The sequence below is a fragment of the Penicillium subrubescens genome (genome assembly GCF_028828155.1).
Source record: "Penicillium subrubescens strain IBT 31985 chromosome Unknown utg000007l_segment0_segment0, whole genome shotgun sequence".
Classification (NCBI taxonomy): Eukaryota; Fungi; Ascomycota; class Eurotiomycetes; order Eurotiales; family Aspergillaceae; genus Penicillium; species Penicillium subrubescens.
In genome coordinates, this window is record NW_026643157.1 from 1628978 (window position 1) to 1650651 (window position 21674).

Consider the following 21674-nt stretch of genomic DNA (forward strand, 5'->3'; position numbering starts at 1 on the left):
ACATATTCCTGGGGGGAGTAAATCAAGCTGCCATAGGAGACGTGAGAGGTCTAGAGAAGTTTAAGGAGTTTCCTTTATGCTAGGAGTGGACATAGTGGAAGAGTCACGTGGTATTGATTAGCTATCAGCAGTCATTGAGTTGGTGCTGGTGTATCTCACGACTTTTCTGCGTATGCTAGCCGTTGTAAAACCATGATTGACCATAGGCACGCGGCTTAAGTACGAGCTGGTGCTCACAAGCAGGTCGAAGATGGACAACACAGGTGTTGCCACGTGATGTGGACATGTCAACCCGCGGAAGTTAGCTATGCCATACAGATGTTGATTGTTGTCCAGATCATGCTGGTGGCCGGGACATCAAGCAAACTACTTTGGCCCAAGGCGACATTGAAGTCAGCCTCGCCGTTAATTTGGCCAATCCTGGGTTGGGATTCAACGGTATATGCAAGTGCCAAGAGACCGCGGTTTCAGCCAGGCCAAGGTAAGCCAATAACACTGTTTCTGAGCCCAGCTGGGAGGGTCAGTGCGGTGGTCGCGCGACGGAGGGTGAGAATCACCCGCTCTCACCCGGCTTCTCACCCTGTCTATTGCGCACTCACCCTATCTCACCCTGGTCGCACGACCTTAAAGCGGCGCTCACCCTAAACTCACCCGGGCGGCAGCCACCCGACTATCTGCCGCAGATAAGCCTCGCCCTGGCAGGTTAGTAGTTGGGTGAGTGACTGGTTTTCTCGGCTCACCTTCTAACTCCTTACGAAGACATTTGGGTCCCCTCCTAGTGCCAACTCCAGGGTAAGAAGGAAAAAAAGGACGGTCGCCCTTTCACTCATTCACCCCTTTCCTCTTAATCCTATCGCTGAATTTTGTACACCTCTACTTAGTAACGACACATCCCATACTCGTGAGCTTGCGCATGAAGACGGACCCACAGTGTTCATCTATCTAGGACCTTTCACGAGAGCTTGACGACCATATCACGTGGGTGATTCCACCTATAATTAGAAAGCGGGAAGGATATACGTCGGTCACGGACAGTGTCGCCAGATAACTACTAGCTTAGTGGGAGCGGCATTAGATACAAAGACGACGGATGCTTTTGATTGTGACAGCTTCCATGGCAATATGCATTTGAATCATTTCTTTTTGCGCCTGCGACTTTGCGGGCGGCTTCTCTTGGCCCTTTGGTGCCTTAACTTGGTAGAATAGTGAACCTGCAGAGCAGACAACTTGCGGCCAGGAAAATGGTCCGCTATTTCCTTCCATGTTAAACGCCCTTCCTCTTTCAACCTCACTAACAACTCATTCTCGGAGGTTGAATAGCGCTGGCATTTACTTTTCCTGCAAGTTGAACGGCTTATGCTCGTTGACCGCTTTGAAACCCTACCTGCTTTCTCCGAGCTGCGGGGAGGACTGTGCGCGGGAACATATGATGTCGAGCGGACATGGTCGGGCACGAGAGTGAAGAAGAAAGTGGGCTCCGATCCCTGGGTCTCAATGGTAAGAATTGCCCGCCCAACAATGTCGCGGCTATCGCCGCAATGCGTAGTCGATGAACTAAAGGACGTTTCGCTGGGATAGTAAGAAGCGGTCTTACTTGGAGGACCGTGTTTCTCCTCCGCGGAGTCCTTAAAGTGTGGAATTTCTGTTCGGATCGTATCGGTCATGTAGTCTTCGTCCGAGGAATCATCAACGTCCTCGCTACTTCCGCTCTCATATGCATCTAATGCAACAGGTTTTGGCCTTAAGCGTAGACTCCATACAGGTCTCGGCCGTGGCGGAGGAATAACCACTGCGACAGACGGGTAGCACTCACGAGTCGTGTCTTCTTTTCTGGTCCGGGGCGTTAGACGTTCCTTTTTGTTGCATTTTCTGGGCTTATCCAAACTTGGACTCTTGGCGCACTGAATGCTAGGTGTTCTCGAATGAGAATTGCCAGACTCGCGCCCGTCTGCTTCTTCGAGATCCATCGGATCGGACATGTTAACGTGCAGCGGATCGGCCGGTCCAGAAGGACTTAGCTCATCCACGGTTCTGGGGGAACAATCTGGAATCAATCTGGCCTGGCTTGCTTCTTCATAGTCATCCGAACGGTCGTTGGGACAATCGTCCGGCTCCAGTGAAGGAATGCAGGAGCTCGTGTCGTTTTCATTATTGATTGCAACACCTGAGCAGGATAACACGGAAGAGAGCGGAGTGTTAGAAGAATGTTCGCCAAATGCAGTAGACACATCGGATATATCCCAAGCACGGGCAGGACTAGAGGATTCCAAGTACGTGAGGTATGAAGGTTGATTTCGTGCCCACTGAACATCTTCCTCCACATGCGATTGCATAATCCCAGGGTGCGAAATTGCAGCATCCGGTGAAAGAACCGCGAGAGATGGGGTCTGTGGATGCTGTAGAGGAGTCGTGCAACTTGATTGGGATCTCTGGAAGACGTCTGAACCGTTGAACTCCGCGCTTTTGCTTGAATTTGCACCAAACGAGGACGGGGCTGTGTTCCAAAATCGATTAATAATTTGGAAAGTAGGCCAGCTCAGACCTTAAACTTACAGTCGCCAGGCATCTTTTCGTCCGAGTTATCTCGGTAGTGACAGTCAATCCTCTGTAGCGAGGGACAGGCATCTCTGTCGATAGCTTCAATTGTACCTAACAATGGCGTTGCCGCCGCCCAGGACCTCGCCAGTTCGAAGTCAAATAAGTTAGGCGGCCCAACCGCATGCCGACGCGTTATATTTTCTGCATTGGCAGCAGCCGGAGGGAGGAAGCAAGTCGGGACCATTTTCGAGTCGTCTGTTGCCGAAGATACTGGTTCATTGGAGAATGGGGGTCGCTCGCCCGATAGCAAGGCATCGGATCCTTTCTGGTTGCTATTAAAGGCAAGATATCGCGGTTTCGCCGACTTCGATGGACCATGGTAGAATTGTATATTATCAAGGATGACAGGCATGGTCGCAAATTCTGAGGGGGAAAACATAGCGAGATAAACAAAGCGAAAAAGAGGAAAATTGGTATTATGAGGCTGCCAGACTGAGCACATGGTGAAAAAGACTTCTTTTTATAGTGAATCCAATCAGCCCCCCCTCCCCCAAAAAAAAGACCTCCTGGACGCTACCCAAACAGGAGTCCAGGTCCAGGCCAGTGGACAGCATCAGCCGGCCCTGGGCCGCTCGGTACATGTTACTTGTTCCTTCTCCTTCTCACAGCTGCTCGGAACTTCCGGGGCTTATTTCCAATCATTGCTAGAAAGCGTGCGTCTCTTGCAAACATGATGCGCAACGAGGCAGACTTTTGACTTGGCCTACATTTCCGCCGCCTTGACTAGTCTGCAAAGATGCCATTTGATTTTCTCAGTGCCCGCATAGCCCTTACCTGGCCACGCAACCCCCCGGAAGTCTTGCAGAACAGACGGGGCTTCCTCGTTCAGCTCCGGCCCAAATGCAACATCAGAAGACTGTGTTCCAAGGTTTGGCACGTAACAGAATTGCCCGCGGTCATTCACAATTGGCCACCAGGCTCTTGCTGTCAAAGACAAAGTATGCACTGCCCACGCCAGACCCGCCTGGATGCAGGAATCCGAGCGGGGTGACCGATAAGGAAGCAGATGCGCATAAGGCTGCCGCTTTGACTGGAGCGCCGCTGTGTGCCTTGACCCATCATCCCGTTGGCCGACTTGAGGCCATTCCTCATCCGACGCTCATGGCCAGTCAGTTCGCGTCACACTCCCGAGTGAGCCCGCTGTCCGTTCCCTTCGGGCATACAAGACTCGTATCCAGGTCCAATAGCAAAAACAGCGCATAATTCAAGGCAGGCTGGAGATGACGAGGTGGCTTGAGGTTCACGAAAACTGTGCGGGACCATAGTTGACAGACCAAGGAGTGCTGGTGGTTCGGATGTGTGGGCGAGCGAAGTGCCACGTCATCTGAATCACTCTGTTCCAAGTTCTGGAGCGCGTATTGATCTAGAAAGTGAAAGCATCCGTTCTCCAGGATCGCCTCGCAACCGGCTACTGGGACAGGCTCAAGAGAGAACCGTTCGGTGAAGGAGTCATTGGATAGGCCAAAACTTCGCTCAACCAAGTAGAATAGAATACGAACGCGTAGAATGTAGACACTGTTGTCGGCAAAAGGGCCTGGCCGGGAAGAGTATCAGAATGAGCGGGGTCCACGGAGGAGAAGGGGGGACGCACAGCGTCATAGAGGGGTTCGATTGGATGGTGCGAGTGGAGGCCGGATGCAATGTTGCCAGAAAATCCCTCAGGTGGGCCGGGTCTCGCAATCAGCCCGTGATCGTCGATCCAACCGGACGCATGTGGGAAGTGTTGGAAGGGGGGGAGGAAAGGAAAAAAAAAACGAAGAGGATGGATGGCGACGATGGAGCGACGCACCTGGGCTTTATAGATCTGGGCGGCCGAGTCGCGAGGCGGTGACGTGATGAGCGTGCCTGTTGCGGATTAGCGTGACGGCTAAACCGTGTTTGGCCCGCGCTAAACCGTAGCGGGGGGCAGTGGGGGCAGGCGCTAAACCGGGACTGGGAGGTTGCCGCTTCGGGCAGCTCGGGCCCAAATGGAAAAACTACAATATCAGAAAAGGAAGTAAAGGAACAATTTGCTACGTCACCAAGTGGACACCTGGCGGCATCGATGGGGCCCAATTTGGTTGACCGCCTTGTTTTGGCGCCAAGACCGCCGCGCCCGGATGCCCGAAAAAACGCCATTCTGGACTTTGTTTCTCCTGGCTTGCTTTCCATCCCTCGGATTTCCACCAATCATAGCCCACCAATATGGATATCTATCAGGCTTTGCTCTATCGCTCGCTATCATTGGTCAATCACCAGCTTCGGATCTCGGAATCCACATCCTGCAGAGGTACAGACAGTGCACCTACTACCTAGTACAGAGAGGCTGAAGCAGTCAATTTGGACCCTGGATGGACGGATCAAGATGAAGCTATTCTGAGTGACCGTGTTTCAAAGCATTGGGATCTGTTTCATTGATGGTCTTGCAAATCCTCGTCTCACTTTCGTGGCATGCTGTCTTATGTTTGCATTCCATTGGTACATCCGCCGGCTGTAAATATATCTTCCCGCGTTCCCAGCAGAGAGTACCGTGTCACTACCATCAGTTCCGCTCAGTCCTGATTTGAATCTTGCTGGATTCGGGGTCGATATATCGGCTACGACCGAAGGTTGCGATTGTCATTTTTGCCGCTCACTTTCACGTATCTTGAAAGACGTTGTATTGGTTCCATTTGATTCTGGCCGAGGTATGTGGTGGACAAGCCAATGTTATCTCTGTTGAGTTGTTGTCTGAAAATGCGAGAAGAGACCAATAAGTGGAGGGAGATTGAAGGTGAGGTTTTCCTCTGTTCGAGGTCTTCAAAGAGACGCCACGGAAATTAACCAATCCCGAATTAGAAGCCTCAGATGATCCAGAAAAGTCGCTGGCATGGGATGCTCCGCAGAATACGCTGATGATGCAGGGGTTTGAATGGCACGTGCCGGCTGATCAGAAGCATTGGCAGCGCCTTAGAATAGCTCTACCGAGTCTTCGGGATGCCGGGGTTGACAATATTTGGATCCCCCCTGGTTGCAAGGGAATGGTCCCATCTGGTACGGGGTATGATGTCTATGACCTATATGATCTCGGGAGTTTGATCAAAAGGGGCCTATATCAACTCGTTGGGGACCAAAGGAGGACCTGCAGACCCTGATAGTAACGGCACGTGGTGTTGGTATCGGAATATATTGGGACGCTGTCTTGAACCACAAGGCTGGTGCGGATTCCACGGAGAGATTCTCCACTGTGAAGGTGGACCCCAAGGGTATCAAGGTCACTCTAGTTTCCTGGGAATACGAGACAGGCTAAGACTAACCCAGATCGAACCATCGTTACATCAAAGCCCCAGAAGATTTCTGGATGGGTTGGATTCGACTTTCCTGGTCGCAAAGGAAAGTACAGTACAATGAAATACCACCACCGACACTTCAATGGAGTGGATTGGGATGAATCAAGAAAGCAACAAGCCATATACAAGACTGCCAAGCCACGCAAATACTGGGCAAAAGACGTCAGTGATGAGCATGGGAACTATGACTTTTTGATGTTGCAAACCTCGATCACACTCATCGGAAAGTTCGAGCTGATATCTTCAAATGGGCGGAATGGATTGGGACGGAGCTGCCAATCAGCGGCATGCGGATTAACGCGGCTAAGCACTTTTCTGCTGCATTTCAAAAACAATTCGTCGATCATCTGCGGAACACAGTCGGTGCTGATTATTTTATAGTTGGCGAATACTGGAGAGGACATGTGAGACATCTGCTCAACTATCTCAAAGTGATGGAATACGGGGTGTCTCTGTTTGACGTACCGCTGCTTGGGCGGTTTGCGGTGACTTCAAAGACAGAAGGGAGTGACCTTCGTGAGATATTTCGAGGCACATTGGTGGAACAGAACCCGGCACATGCAGTGGTAAGTCTCTCCGATTGATTCATTCTATGCTATACTAAGTTTTGGTACTTCCATTAGACATTTGTGGGAAATCATGACACTGTAAGCCATTGGAACTTGATATAATTAGATTCTTGCTTACATTTCATAGCAACTTGGACAGTCTCTAGAGGTAAGTTCCATAAGATGTCTGGACATTCAGTCCATAAATTGGTGCTAATGTAATACCACAGACGGTAATCGCCCCATTCTTCAAGCCGATTGCCTACGCATTGATTCTTCTCCGAGCTCAAGGACAGCCATGCGTCTTTTATGGCGATCTTTACGGAACTAAGGAAGGTGCTGGGGCTGCTTCAATGCCATCCTGCATGGGGAAACTCCCTGTTTTGATGCGTGCCCGCAAGCTATATGCCTACGGAGATCAACGGGATTACTTTGAGAAGAAAAATTGCATTGGTAAGCAAGTTATCACAGCGTCAGACTCGACGCACTAATATATGCAGGTTTCGTGCGTTATGGGAATGAATATTTCACAGATGGCCTTGCGTGTGTCATTAGCAACATGGGAGCGACTTACAAGCGGATGTACGTGGGAGTCAGGCACGAAGGAGAGGAATGGACAGATGTACTCGAGTGGTGCATTGGAACTGTGTTTATTAACACTCGGGGATATGGGATGTTCCCGGTATCTACAAAAAGCGTCAGTGTATGGGTTAACAATAAGGCCAATGGGAGGAGAAAGCTTTCCCGGCCCTTGTGAGTAGAGTCCATATTTCCGCGACCAGGCTTCCGCTTGGACAAGATCACTGACATGAAGTATTATCTTAGAGTAATACTAATATCTACGGCCTTTGATAGAGCTGAAAGGTTCTTGAGGTGCCTTGAATTTTAAATTTGATAACCTCGATTGGTTGGTTCACGACTTTGGGGGTCTTCTTGTCGACGCCCTTGATATTCGATAGATAAAGGAATTTTACTGCCCAATGTGTGTTCTACAATTGTGGAACTTCAAACTTATAGCTGTTGAGCATAGGAGCGGAGATGAAGTTGACCAGCTAAAGCATGCTGGATTTCCACTAACTAGATTTGGCTCAGCCCCGACGTTTTTCCTGTTGCATCCCGGTCTCGAATACTCAATTCTCTTTGATCATAAAGTATAATTGGGTTGACAAATACAAGACTAGAAACCCGAGTACTGACTGTGCCTTCGAATACATGAATCGCCTAGAGTTGGTTAGACTGATTTGAGACTAAGTTGCCTAGCCTTGATTATCAAACATGATTTCCGCGAGAGCTATTAACGCATGCCTGGAGAATCAGCTGATTTTTCGTAATCTTGTATGGCGCGCCATATCTTTGGGAATTACCCATTTTGGTTCAAGTTCATTCGGGGATGTCTCGTGTTGCTGTGAATCAAGGGGGTTTGACTCCAAGGGAGATGGCGGTGGTTCTTGCTGAACTCCGCACTTGTGCTGCAAAGCCTTATCTCAAAGGAGCTCAATCTAGTAAGTTAGTCGCGTGCCACTCCATACATCTTACTCACAAACTATCTAGGATATGTAATGTTTCATGTGCTAGTTATAGTTCCCCGTGGACCGTCGGCACCTGCCGGTCACATGAGCGGGGAGTGGAGCTCACACCAACGGATAGTACTCCACTCTTGACAAGCACCTACGAATCTACGATAGCTCCATATTGGGTTCCTCAAGATCTACCTCAACTGATTCGTGCCCGCATCCTTTATCAATCTCCACTTGAATGTTGTGGGCTGGCTTGTCGGTATCGCCAGCGAGTGGCAGGCCCTTGATATGAGGTAAGGAACGGCAACCTCTCCCCAGAGAACATTGCACCCCAGAACCAAGTCGTGTGCCCCACTCTTTATCTAGGTGTCTGGCTAATGAATGTTCAAACTGGAGGTCTATAAAACCATCCAACACCAGTACACTGTTCACGTTACACTTCCGCTTCACATCACATTGAATGCCCTCAGTCGGCCTCTTTCCTTCCTCTACCATCCTGCGGGAGAGCAAAAGAAGCATTTCATTTTGAAACAAACTGAAATGGTGACCAAGATCGATAAGATGGGTGGGGCCCAACCAGAAGAGGACGGCCAGGATGTGACAGCGGTTGCCTCAAGCTCTGCCGTCGCTGGCACTGATGACATGTTGTCACTCGGCCAGGTTGACCAGGCCCTGGCAACGAAAATGCATCTTGTCAATGACGTAAGTTTTCTCAATAGAATATTCCATTGTCAAAACTATGTTAACGGCACAGGCAATCGATGAAATCGGGTTTACTCCTTACCACACGAAGTTGTTCTTTCTCAACGGATTCGGGTGCGTGAACTTGACTACTAGACACGGGTCCACACGATTCTGATGTATGATCAACAGCTACGGAGTTGACTCACTATTACTATTCCTTATGAGCATATCCGCCGACCAGGTGGTGGCTCAGTACCCTCCGAAATTTACCAGGGGTGCTCAACTGGGCTTTTATCTTGCATTGCTAGTGGGTGCCTTATTCTGGGGTAGCACAGCCGACATCATAGGTCGAAAATGGGCCTTCAACTTTTCTCTGTTCACCAGTGCGATTTTTGCCATCACCGCAGGAGCTGCGCCGAACTACCCGGCCTGGGCTACTTTGGTCGCAATTTCGGCTTTCGGCTCTGGAGGAAATTTGGTGCTTGACACCACTGTCTTTCTCGAATATCTCCCCTCGAACAAGCAATGGCTCCTCACCCTTCTAGCGGGCTGGTGGGGAGTTGGGCAGACTGTGGCCGGTCTGGTCGCCTGGCCATTCATGTGTGAGTATTTGATTTCTGTCCCATCTTGCTCCCTGCTCCTGCTGATATTTAGACAGCAAACTACAGCTGCCCCACGGATGGCACTGTTCCGTGCACCAATGCCAACAACATGGGATGGAGATACCTATTCTACACCTGCGGAGCTATTGTCTTCGTCCTCAGTATTGCTCGAGTACTCGTGATACGATTCCACGAGACCCCAAAGTTTCTTCTCTGCCAAGGCATGGATGAAGAGGTTATTCAAACGCTCCAGAATCTAGCTCGGAAGCATCATCGACCTTGCCAGCTCACCCTAGAGCAACTCCAAGCCTGTGGCCAGATTCGCAGCGCCCATGCCGAAAATAGAGCCTCCTTTTCTGAGTTGGTTGTGCACGTGCGAGGGCTATTCTCGACCCGAATCATGACTCTCTCAACGTCACTCGTGTGGTTTTCATGGGCACTTATCGGGCTAGGGTACGCTTTGTACTATGTTTACCTACCTGAGTACCTGGCGTCTCGAAACGCCTCGGCTGGGGAGACTTCACCTAATCTCACATGGCGCAACTATGCAATTACCAATCTCTGCGCCATCCCTGGTCCAATAATTGCAGCATTCATGTCAGAGGTTCCCATTCTTGGGAGACGATGGACAATGGCCATCGGCGCATTCATCACAAGTGAGTAGAAATCGAGTAGTCGCAGCTAGTGGCTTCCGCTGAACAATTACTAGTGGCTTTCTTCTTCGGCTATACCGCGGTTCGTACAAGCGCACAAAATCTGGGATTTGCCTGCGCAATCTCGATTACAATCAACATGTACTACGCCACACTCTACGCGTACACTGTCGAGATCCTACCGTCCGCGCACCGAGGTACCGGCAATGGCATCGCTGTTGCGCTCAATCGGCTTATGGGCATGGTATCGGCGTTGATTGGTGCCTTTACGTCTACTGCCAGCTCAATCCCGATTTACGTGTGTGCTGCGCTTCTAGGAATGGCCGGAGTTCTTGCCGTGCTGTTCCCTCTCGAGTCCCGTGGAAGGCACAGCATTTGAGGATGATGAGTTTCCGATCTGAAGCTTGTCACAAGATGGTCAATCAACGCCAAAGGAAAGGAAATGGATCTCGAAAGAGACCGGCGAAGATTTATCTCTTATAGGTGAGGCGCCATAGAAGTAGGGTACCCCCTCTTCTCTCTGCACTGCATGGTTTATTTCCGGGGTTCTCATTTGCCGCAATGATCATTTAGACACTACTTCTTTAAGAAACTTCAGGATTATCTATTTAACGTTACAAATTCCCAAACTCCCAAACACCCAAGTAGGGACGATCGTGGTCTTGAAACTGATAGAACGGATCGCGGGTAATATCCATGAAGGAAACATCATTCTGGAGCCCCGGCACCGTCCACCCCAAAGAATCTCGTGGTAATGGACCCTGAACAGGGCCATTACTCATTGCAATTGAGCTACCTTCTCTCCAAATTTCGTGCATTGAGCCATCAGAGGGCCGCCGATCGCGTACGGTACTCGAATACGGTGGTAAAGCTTGACCACCATCAGAGGTATCGACCGTTCTTGTAGAGTGATGGAATATCTCCGTTTCAACCGTTACTTTCTGAGACTGCTTATCCCCCAGCGGCTCGAAAAATGAAGGCTCAAAGATATCTCGCCCAGAGGAGTTAGCGGGAACCCGCGGAGAGTTTTGCAGGAGAATGTCCCACATCAGCTCTGTGTCAATTGAAATAGTCCTGCGTGCCGAGCCGCTGTTGCTAGAGTTTGGGCTCACAGCAAAGGCTGACTGGATGAGCGCTTGAACCTTTTGATACTGTCATATCGTTAGCCAGAGACTGCAAATGGAACTCGACCGTACTCACAATCACATCGCAAGTGGGCCATTTAGCCGCCAAGTCACTCAGGAAGTTCGTACAGGTTTCCACCTTGCGTTGGGCAGATTCTCTCAGGGCGGGATCTGCAGCCCGGCAGTAATAGAGGTGGATGGTGGTTGCAATAGCTACCAAATGGCCGATCGATGGATCGGAAAGCTGATAATCCTTTTCAGTGACCATATCAATAAGGCGAACCGTCCACGTTGTGTGTATGAGCGCCAGCTCGGACGAAGTCTTCCAAAAAGTGTTTGGTACTGCGAGTTGAGCGGATTGTTGCGGCCTCCAAGAGTACAGAAAGGGATGGTTGATCACACTGTGTACAGCATGATATGTGAATTGGAGGTATAACCACGGGCTCCAGTAACAACGATCACCATGAAGTTCCTCAACTGACTGTTCTTGGAATCTTGCCGAGTCATACCGATGAGACATGGGAAAGTTTGTCTCGAGATTCATCAAATGAGCTCCGATGATTGAATAACCGGACTCAACAGACCATGGTGGGGTGAAATACCCACTTGCACAATGTGAGACGTAGTTCTGGACTTCCCTCCAAAGTGATCCCAATTGAACCATATAAACCCATATTCCTCCCCGTGATGAGAGGGAACCAGTCTCTTGAGGAACCTGAGGGGGAAGTACACCCATCTCTCGAGGAGTGTCAATGTTGACTGCAGTATACCTAGGATTTTGAATGTCTCGTAGAATATTCAACGATAAGCATCGTGGACCAAACTGTTGATTGAGGAAATTGATGCTCCAAAACAGCCTTCGGCGAGCTTCCAAGGTGGGTGTCGACTGTCCCTCGTGTAACTCAATGTCAATATTCCCACACTTGGCAAGATTTGTGACGAGTCCAATATGGACCCAAGCTAGGTGTGTATCATTGGCTGTGCGAATATGAGCGAAGGGATCTCTTTTTATTCATAATCAAAGACTGACCAATGTATTCAGCAAGCGCAATCAAGCAAAGTGCTTGCATTGTGGATAGATTCACTTTCCCTCGAGCAATCCGAAGGGAAATAAGACTTTGAGCTGCCTCTGTGTATTGACGACATTGCCGGTCGACCTGGCCATTTAGAATGTGGCTGCGTGAGTAACGCAAAGCTAAACTCGAAATACCAAATATAACCTCGTCAGGAATACCAGCTAAATTCGAAAAGTCCTCTGGATTAAAAAGCCATAATGGTTGCTTGTGACAATATTGGAAGTAGAGGGCAATGCATTTAGAAATCATATCCCTGGGAGGCATTGTAGATGTTGTCGTATTGATGGTCATACTGTGGTCCTCAAGATTTATCTCATCGGGAGACCGGAATCTTCGTGTTGATGATCCGCGGCTATCGGATGTGGTCCTTGATACAGCATCTCCGTTCATGTATGAGCCCAGTGGCCCGGCTGTTGTACGGTGGTGGGATCTGACTTCTTCGTCAGCTGGACTCTTCCCCGGTTGATGACATGAAAGAGAGCCAGTGGTACTCACGTTGATTGTTCCAGTACTAAATTCATCTTCTCTTCAAGCTGTTGCAGTCGATCTGCCTGAGTTCAAGTTAGCAAACCGATTCAATAGAGGTTCCAGGACCTTCTTACCAAGACGCCATCGCTCCCAGCACTGCCCTCCCAGGAGTCATAGCTCCGACTATACTGGCAGGACTGTTTTAGACGGGTGCAGTTTGAACATGCCGGTCGCTCTCCAGGACATCGTGTCTTCTTTCGTCTATTACCGAATTTCTTTGTCAGCTTGGTTCATCCAAGGGGCCGGTCAGAATGAGCCCACCTGCAATTTTCACAGGCCTGATGGGATCTTTTAGTAATACGAGAGTTTTCCAGCGACATTGGTAGTGTTTCCTTGACTCGTCACTAGATATAACTAAGAAATGACCATCTCATAGCGTAAGGCCGTCATTAAAGAAGGGGGAGCGCGGGGTTATCGGACCCAAGCCGATGAGGCGTAAAGTCGCGGGGAGGTGGCCCACTGTTGCGACCCACTTCAGGAAAGAATAGCGATAAGGGGAAAGGCTGATATCATTAAGTTTGCCTTCCTATTCTGTATCGCGCCTATGATAAGTAACGGTGAATATAGCTGCAAGAAAGGTCTAGCCCATGAAAGATAATTTAGGCGCCAGGATGGTCTTCTCGCGTCGCACATGTTTGTCCATAGATATTCAAGTATGTCGAAGTCTGAATCCTGAGCATTTATAATTGACTCTTGTCTGGAAGCTCTCAACCATTGGCATTTAAGCTTTAAAGCAAAGTCTCTAGTGTCTCAATTTGTTCAAAAACAATCATCCGAAGAAATTTGCACAGTTCAAGGAGAGAGAACTACCAGTCCAGCTTGCCATTACTCTCCGCCGAACACGCCAATCCTGAACAAAAATTAATATCCTCAGCAGTAGCTGAACCAGCTGAGGTCTGTCGAGCTGGCCAAATTTCCCGCTGTTCCTTCTGCTCTTCCCTTCGATGGTTGAGAAGTAAGCTCCGAACGGTGTTTTGAAAGAACAGTGGTGCGCTCTCCAGCTCGGGATGAAGTTGCCCATTGACAAAAACTCCGGCGTTGAGATTTTTCTGGGCTTCGTTGCAAAGATACTTGTCCTCAGCTAGTACTCGCTTGAAAAACGCGTCAATGTACTCGAAATCTGCATCAGTTGCTTCCTTGTGTCGGTAGACTTCGTATTCCATGGAGCAAGTTCCTACTGAAGTTGGAACGCATCGCATCATGTAGAAGAAGTGGGGACTGATTTTCGTCAGTATTCTGATATGCAACGCTATCTTCGTGCGAGGTACCAAAAACTCACGAGACAGTCATGCACGCATTCGGGAAGTAATAAGTGCTCGCATTTTTGATATCATTCTCCACTTTATCCTGCTTAGGCCGTGAGAAATGTTGAATATGGCCAGGAGTAGAGACCGTGTAGTAATATGACAGATCGGCAAGATTGGCGACATCCGGGTGTGCGACTGTGCAGTGATAGCATTCGTTGTAGTTATCGGCTAATGTTTTCCAATTATAGTCGCCATCCATTTGCCATGTATGATCGAACTTGTATTGACTGAAGTCGAAATTCTGAAAACGCTCTTGGGTGTCGACCGCTTTGAAATCCTCTTCCCAAGGCACAGGATTAGGTGAAGAGTCGAGATTCACCCAAATGAACCCTAGTGCATCAACATGAACATGCACTGGGAACAATCTTTGGTCTTCTTTTGAAAATCCTTGAACATCATCAAATCGTGGGGCCTTGGCGAGTTTTCCGTTCAGGCCATACGACCATCCATGATACTTGCAAGACAGAATCTTGACGTTGCCATCATCCTCTGATACCAACGGGAAGGCACGGTGACGACAAATATTGTGAAACCCGTTCAAGCTGCCCTCGCGGTCGAGGCAAAGGAAGAAAGAGAAACCAGCTTCGTGAAATCGCAAGTAGTCGCCAGGCTTGGTGAAGCGGAGCTTATGGGTGACCAGAATCCATTTCCTAGAGAAAATAGCCCGTCGCTCCAGCTCATACAAGTCTGGCGAGCAATACCATGAAGCAGGTAGAGCCTTTTGTGGCTCCTTTGGGAGCTTCTTTTCCACGAAGTTATTGGATTTGTATCCAAATAGAGAGGCAACGGCAGCTGCCATGATGATATCAACCGTCTTCACTGATAGCTGACTGCTCGAAGGAAGAAGCTTGTACAATCTTATCGATCACTTCTACCGCCGGATTCATCGTCGCCGATTTATCTTCTTGTTCAAATCTCCTCAAAGTATCCGATCACGCGGCCATCCAAAAACGCCATGCCGAAACCATGTCTTGCACTGCTTCAACACGGTCTCCGACCGACGGCGAGCTTACCGTGGTATACAACTGATGGATCCACATTTGGGCCGATAAGCCTCCACGCAAAGCGTCAGTGAAAGTTTGAGCTCCCAACTACGCTCTTGTCGAGTCCAATCTTCCGTCGGCGTTGTCCGGTCAGGTGAGCGGCACTTTTTGTCTCAATGAAATCACCTAACTACCCTTCTTGCGGCGCCTGGCAGGAGAAACCCAGGAATTCTAAACCAGATATGGCTTTAAGGTGCTAGCGGAAGCTACAGTTATGCGGTGTTGATCAGCATCACAGACTATTTACTGAACAGCCCTAAGCTATGTTCGCTCCACATCAAACACTTCACTTTCCTTCAACTGATTCGATACTTTGCCCGTGGGTCTGGTGATAACAAGTTCTTTACCTAACCAATTTACACACGACCGCGATACGCGACAGATTACTGTAACACCCAGTAACTCGGCCGAAGTTTGAGATCCCAAAGGTAACAGACCGGCAGAGATACGGAGACTTCCGCTCATGTGCGCTGCATGTCGAACTTACGTCTCTATTGAGTTCAGATTGTGGACTTCAATATCATGAACTGAGCTAAATTTATTCCCTACGTCATTCGAAATACTATTTTTATTTCTAGACGCTCATACTTCTGGACAAAATCCTTTTATCCTTTTCCCTCCCAGTATCTTCGCGGGCTTGAGCTTCAGACGACACCATGGGATCGAACGACTCAACCGAAAATGGATCAAAGTTCATTTTGACGGCGAATGCCCTCAACAAGGCTCTCCCTGATATGAGCATGGCCACACGAGCAGTCCACGCTGATGATTTCGTCAGTCCCCATCGCGCCATTGCTCCCGCAATGCACGTCGCGGTCAACTTTCGCTATGCGAGAGATCCCAAGGACCTAGTCCCGGAGGAGAATAAAGATGTGAGAGTCTCGACGCGATTAACTGAATTGTGTCCTGACAAGCCGGTGTAGCCAAATAACCCTCATGATTCACATGTGTACTCCCGCTACACAGCGCCCAATTCCAGTCGCTTGGAAATCTTGCTACGCAACATTATGGGCGGCGAAGTTATTACCTACTCAACTGGTCTTTCTGCCTTCCATGCCATGTTTATTCTCATCAATCCAAAAAGAATCTTTATTGAGGATGGATATCACGGGTGCCATGGTGTTCTCGATATCATGCAGAGGTTGTCTGGGGTTCAGAAACTAGATCTGTCTCAACTGGACCAAGCGGGTCCAGGCGATATTGTACACGTGGAGACGCCTCTCAACCCGACTGGAGAGGCCAGGAATCTGGCATATTATCGTGAGAAGGCAACCGAAAAAGGTGCCTATCTGACCGTCGATGCTACGTTTGCGCCCCCTCCGCTTCAGAATCCTCTGGACCTTGGCGCAGACATCGTCATGCATAGTGGCACCAAGTACGTCGGGGGCCATTCAGATATGCTTTGTGGCCTTCTGATCATTCATCCCGACCGAGTTGAGAAAGACGGATGGTTGAAGAAGCTACACAAGGATCGCCAATATATAGGCAATGTTATGGGTAGCTTGGAGGGCTGGCTCGGTATCCGATCTGCTCGGACGATGCACCTTCGGGTCACCAAACAGGCGCAGACGGCAGAGAGGTTGGCTCGGTGGCTACATGACCAGCTGAAGGATCAGAATAGTATTGTTGGTCAAGTGATAGATCGGATCAAGCATGCATCACTCCAAGAAGATGACTTGAAAGACGGGTGGCTTCGAAAGCAGATGCCTGGAGGCTTTGGACCCGTGTTCTCAATCTGGGCCAAAAACGCAGCTTTCGCCCGACAACTTCCAAGCCGTATGTTTATTTTTCAACATGCGACGAGTCTGGGTGGTGTGGAAAGTTTGATGGAATGGCGGGCGATGAGTGATGCCTCATGTGACGACAAGTTGTTGAGAATCAGTTGCGGTATTGAGGAGTTTGAGGATCTGCGGGCCGACATCCTACAGGGCCTGGAGTCGCTCTTGCCCATCTGCCACTCTTAGTGAACATCTTGTCTACAGAATGTCACAAGCTCCAAAGAGCCGCCAGTAAATTGAATGTCTTTCTAATTTCATACTAGTAGCCTTGATAGATTTCACTCTCAGAACCCAAAGTGCTGGCTGAGATGCTGGCGAATGCATGGGCTTGAAAGCAGGATTTTCATGAGTGCCAACTCTCATGATGACTCGATCCCTTTAACCTCGAGGGTTTGCAGGGTTTGTCGTCTTCTTTGGCCCTGCATGAAGCAGGCCGGGGATTTCCTGCCAGGTCCAGGCCTGCTCGTTCCCTTTCTGCTTTAGGCTTTTATAGGCCTTCTTCCTTTCCTGTCTTCTCCTTTCCTGTCTTCTTCTTCTTCTTCTCTTAGTCGTCTTCGTCTTCCTGTTCTAGATAGACCAATTTGACTCAGTCTCCCTCTTCTCGCTTCCTTTGCCAGCAGTGCCGTGGGCGCTGTCATCTCACTAACCCAATCCCTGTTTACTTTGTTCCGTTACTCTTAGACTGGTACTGGAGGGTCGAGTATTTGAAGAATTAGACTCCGGTTTATTTTGCTTCGTGAGAAGCTCTTGGCTTGTTGTGTGCTATTTGGAAATTTCTTACAAAATCCTTGGCCCTGGACCTAGATAAGAGCTGTACAGTGTTTGGACATACATTAATTGATGGACCCACGGGATTGACCGGCGAAGCTCCGACCACGTGACCGGGCATGTTGCCGTGGGGGAGTCAGGTGGGCGTTGCTCTTCAACGCGAAATGCACGTCGTGGCCCACTTTGAAAGGTGGACCCACACAAGGTACACAAGCTCTTCGCTCTCCGGGTAAACTACCCATCTTTGGAGCTTCAGTGTCAATGTCTCATGCATGGCTATCACCGGCATACCAATGTACTACCCTCACGTGGACGGTGGCATCCGCGATGAAGGATTGTCCTTGAGAGGTCTTAAATCCATGGCTATCAAGCAAAGCTTCTTCGGTGAGATGTACGAGATACCCCCTTCATCAAACTCAATTAAACGACAAAATCAGCAAAATGGACCAATTTGACGTTGCAGTCGTTGGGCTCGGAGTCCTCGGAAGTGCTGCAGCATACTACGCCGCCAAAAAGGGTGCCAAGGTCATTGCTTTCGAACAATTTGAATTTGGCCATGTTCACGGAGCTTCTCATGATACGTCACGCATCGTTCGAACCTCGAATTTCACCCCCGAATATGTTGCACTTGCCAAATCAGCATACAAGGACTGGGCCGAGCTTGAAAAATCTGCTGGCCAAAAGTTGTTGACCATCACGGGAGGCGTGGTGTTTTTCCCTGAGGAGCCGAACACGCCCGCTCTGGCGACTGAGTTCACCAAGAGCCTCGACACAAACGACGTACCCTATGAGCTTCTAGATTCTCAAGAAGTGAAAAGCCGATGGCCACAGTTTCAGATCCCTGAAAACGTATCTACGGTCTACACAGCTGACACCGGCATTGCCCATGCTTCTCGGACAGTGAGCACCTTCCAGGCACTAGCACGCGCCCATGGGGCTATTCTCAGGGATCAAACCCGAGTGGACCGCGTGGTACCTAAGGCTTCAGGTACTGGCGGGGTTGTGATCAAGACATCCAATGGACAGTTTCAAGCTGCAAAGGTCGTCCTCGCGACCGATGCGTGGATCAATAAACTACTGAGTCCCTTGGGCACACACATCCCAGTGTCCGTGATGCAGGAGCAGGTGACATATTTCAAGCCCACCGATGCAGCAAATTTCGAGTCTGATCGTTTCCCCGTCTGGATCTGGAATGGCGCAACGTGCTACTATGGATTTCCATGTTATGGAGAGCCGACTATCAAGGCCGCACGAGATACTTCAAACAATTTCATGACACCAGAGCAGCGAACATATGTCCACTCGCCACACCTGCTCAATCAACTATCGGGCTTCCTAGAAAACTTCATTCCGGACAAAGCACGCCAACCACTTCGTACGATCACTTGTCAATACACGATCACACCAGACCGACAGTTCGTCATTAGCCCCCTTGAAAACCACCCTGACATCATTGTGGGTTTGGGTGCAGCTCATGCTTTTAAGTTTGCACCTGCATTTGGTCGTGTACTAGCTGAACTTGCGGTGGATGGTACTACGAAGGAAGACATCTCTAAGTTCGGCATCCCGACAGCCGCCACTTACAGCAGCAAGCTTTAATCTGATAGTTGATTATCTCGATCGATTCTAGTCAGAATTAGCGAAGCGATAGGCTTTCATCAATGAATGACTGCAATAAATGACCGTCATGCTTGAAGGCAATATCTTAGTTGGCAATGTATGCCTAAGCGTCTCCTCGCATGTCTTTGCAGAAGGTGGGAGACCCTCCTCCATGCCAACCCCTGTCCATCCCACGCCTCGATACTGTAGACTCGGATAGTTCGCCCATAAACTGATTATTTGTATAGTAAAGTGCTATGATGCCTGATATACCTTGAAACTGTTGAACTCCCAGTACGCGTTTGTGAAGTTCGCTCCATTCTCTGCTGCAAACTGAGTGCATGTATCTGGACAGTTGTTGAGGGTTGTGTAATAAGAGGTGGCACCTGCAAGGTCGCCACAGATGTCGATATTTGCGATGATGCTTTGGTTCTTGAAATGCGAGCTGATGTCACAGTGGGTGCTGGGGAAGTCTGCCAAAGCCTCTCCCCAAGTCGAAGGATCCGGGCTACTTGAGTTTGAGATATCTGAGGGGATACCATCTCTTGAAAACATCCAAACGCGGATTCCCGCATCACGGAGCTCCATGGCGTACACCTAGTCAGGCTCGAGTCAGTATATGAGTGAGATCTTAGACTGTGGATTTTCAAGACCTACACCACCACCATTGTCGTTGAATGCCTCGCCGTATGTGGCAGTTTTGCCTTTCACGCTGCACCCGGCGTTGTCATTTGCGGTATTGAGACAGTTCGAATATTGAGCCGTGCCGGCCTCCTTGCGCTTGGCATTCATCTTGCAACCACTGGTTGTGTGCAAGGTCATATCATTCCCATGTGTTCCCTTATTGTTGGATTCCATGACATCGATCTCGCCATGTTCAGGCCAATTAGAGGGATCGGTAAGCCAGAGTGCTGGCCATGTTGCGCACCCGTATGGCGTGTGAACAACATCAAAGATGAATAGTCCACTGTCATAAGTATTTGTCGAGGTGATGCGAACAGATTTCCGACCACTTGTTTGGTTTTGAGTATCGGTATCAACTTTAATCACGGCAGTCGAATGCGAAGCGTAAGTCAGATTCATCATTGAGGCTGTTTGCGAGTCGACATATCTTTTCTCATCGTTAGCCAGTGATAGATTCAGAATACCCAAGGTAGACGTACTGCACGAAGCCATTCGTGGGATCCGTGGACGTGTAATATTCGAAGTTATCGAAGAAAGATGACCCCGAATAGCTGTCGATCAGGGTATAATTAAGTTGAGAGTAATTGGGGTAAGCATTCGCTTTGACTCCTTCAACTGCCCCAACGATGACCGCGACAATCACCACCACAACACATGCTCCAATGATCAATTTTCTCCTACCAGACCATCCCCATGGATCATACCATGGTCTTTCCATCACTGCCCTTGAACCGAAGACTTCGGAATATCGTGGAGGATTTGGTATTGCCTGAGGTGCTGAGCGACCGGAATTTGTGTGATGATCAAACTGAGGTAAATTGATTGTTGCGCTCCCAAAGCGACTGTAGTCGTCTTCTGGGCTAGCAAACGGGTTTTCGGCCCTCATTATAATCCTCTGGATCAGGTGTGAAGATCGCTTAATCGCGTGGGTACTAAAGACTGGATTGGCACGAAATTGAAAATCCAATTGGTTGTGTCTTACATGCAAGAGCAGAACGTGCCATGAATTAGTAGATAAGAAGTGAAAATTTGCGCCCCAACGACAAGATATTCTCCCTAAGCGGAAAGTGATATGAAGAAAAGCTTCGCTCATGGATATACGTCTGCCGCGTACGTCCCTCTCAACGCTAAGAGTTCCACTCTTGAGAATTTTCGTTCTTCCCAAGGTATTGCTTAAATTACATTAGAAACACTCGGTTTGAGACTGATGTTCAAAGAAGAGGAAATTGATTGAATATCTGTCGTTCTTATGATACAACTCCTTATCTTCTGTCATTCTAGTTCACACACCGGACCCACCTATCAAGATCCCGATTGCTCGCTGTATGGCAATCATCAACCCCAGGCTCCAAAGTTATTCACTTCAGGGATCTCTGATATTCAAGACACAGTATTATTAATCCCAAGTCCAAGTGAGGAGAACATGCATTTGCCAAGAAATTGCGTGAGCCCTGAACCTGGTGCCTCCGGACCGCCGCGCAACGTGGACGCGTAACCAGGGTCTCCAGCGGTTAGGTTGTCCACAAATATCAGAAGTTTTGTTCCCACACGTACCCTAAATTTAACTTATTTACAGATATTTCTCGGCCTGTCACTTCCATATCTTTTTTAGAAGGTGTCAACATCCATTTGCCGATAATGAATGAGCTTATCTTTTTTCTTCGTGAGTAAGGCCCTGGCTCCTGGGCAATTCTCGTTGTGTTGGGGATCTGCAATCATACGTCATGGAATCAGGTTTTACTATGGGTTTTTTCTCAACCTGAGCTTTGAATTTGTCTAGATCTCGCTAAATTGACGAATCCATGGCTGATGTATATCGGGTCATGAATTCCAAAAACATTAGAACTCATTCTGCGA

The 21674-nt window shown here is 49.0% G+C and overlaps 7 protein-coding genes across 7 annotated transcripts; 4 read left to right on the forward strand and 3 right to left on the reverse strand.

Moving 5' to 3' along the window:
* Positions 1-5313: 5313 nt before the first annotated feature.
* On the forward strand, positions 5314-7211 carry N7473_010361 (alpha-amylase; the record flags this gene model as incomplete). The annotated part of the gene is made up of 9 exons (XM_057156300.1): positions 5314-5350; positions 5416-5610; positions 5715-5822; positions 5878-6072; positions 6135-6472; positions 6530-6553; positions 6603-6623; positions 6685-6907; positions 6955-7211. The coding sequence occupies 9 exons, from the start codon at positions 5314-5316 to the stop codon at positions 7209-7211; spliced, it is 1398 nt and encodes a 465-aa protein (XP_057004955.1).
* Positions 7212-8511: 1300 nt separating this feature from the next.
* N7473_010362 (MFS transporter) lies at positions 8512-10289 on the forward strand (the record flags this gene model as incomplete). Its single annotated transcript, XM_057156301.1, has 5 exons — positions 8512-8673; positions 8726-8787; positions 8845-9257; positions 9314-9913; positions 9967-10289. 5 exons carry the CDS (start codon positions 8512-8514, stop codon positions 10287-10289), a joined length of 1560 nt encoding a protein of 519 aa, XP_057004956.1.
* A 235-nt stretch (positions 10290-10524) lies between these two features.
* N7473_010363 (uncharacterized protein) lies at positions 10525-11302 on the reverse strand (the record flags this gene model as incomplete). Its single annotated transcript, XM_057156302.1, has 2 exons — positions 10525-11061; positions 11111-11302. 2 exons carry the CDS (start codon positions 11300-11302, stop codon positions 10525-10527), a joined length of 729 nt encoding a protein of 242 aa, XP_057004957.1.
* A 2142-nt stretch (positions 11303-13444) lies between these two features.
* N7473_010364 (iron-sulfur cluster-binding protein, rieske family domain protein) lies at positions 13445-14744 on the reverse strand (the record flags this gene model as incomplete). The annotated part of the gene is made up of 2 exons (XM_057156303.1): positions 13445-13856; positions 13918-14744. The coding sequence occupies 2 exons, from the start codon at positions 14742-14744 to the stop codon at positions 13445-13447; spliced, it is 1239 nt and encodes a 412-aa protein (XP_057004958.1).
* Positions 14745-15644: 900 nt separating this feature from the next.
* Positions 15645-16952, forward strand: N7473_010365 (cystathionine beta-lyase; the record flags this gene model as incomplete). Its single annotated transcript, XM_057156304.1, has 2 exons — positions 15645-15860; positions 15912-16952. The coding sequence occupies 2 exons, from the start codon at positions 15645-15647 to the stop codon at positions 16950-16952; spliced, it is 1257 nt and encodes a 418-aa protein (XP_057004959.1).
* A 1023-nt stretch (positions 16953-17975) lies between these two features.
* Positions 17976-19133, forward strand: N7473_010366 (putative sarcosine oxidase; the record flags this gene model as incomplete). Its single annotated transcript, XM_057156305.1, has 1 exon — positions 17976-19133. One exon carries the CDS (start codon positions 17976-17978, stop codon positions 19131-19133), a length of 1158 nt encoding a protein of 385 aa, XP_057004960.1.
* A 255-nt stretch (positions 19134-19388) lies between these two features.
* N7473_010367 (glycoside hydrolase family 16 protein) lies at positions 19389-20703 on the reverse strand (the record flags this gene model as incomplete). Its single annotated transcript, XM_057156306.1, has 3 exons — positions 19389-19730; positions 19791-20244; positions 20297-20703. 3 exons carry the CDS (start codon positions 20701-20703, stop codon positions 19389-19391), a joined length of 1203 nt encoding a protein of 400 aa, XP_057004961.1.
* Between the last annotated feature and the right edge of the window lie 971 nt (positions 20704-21674).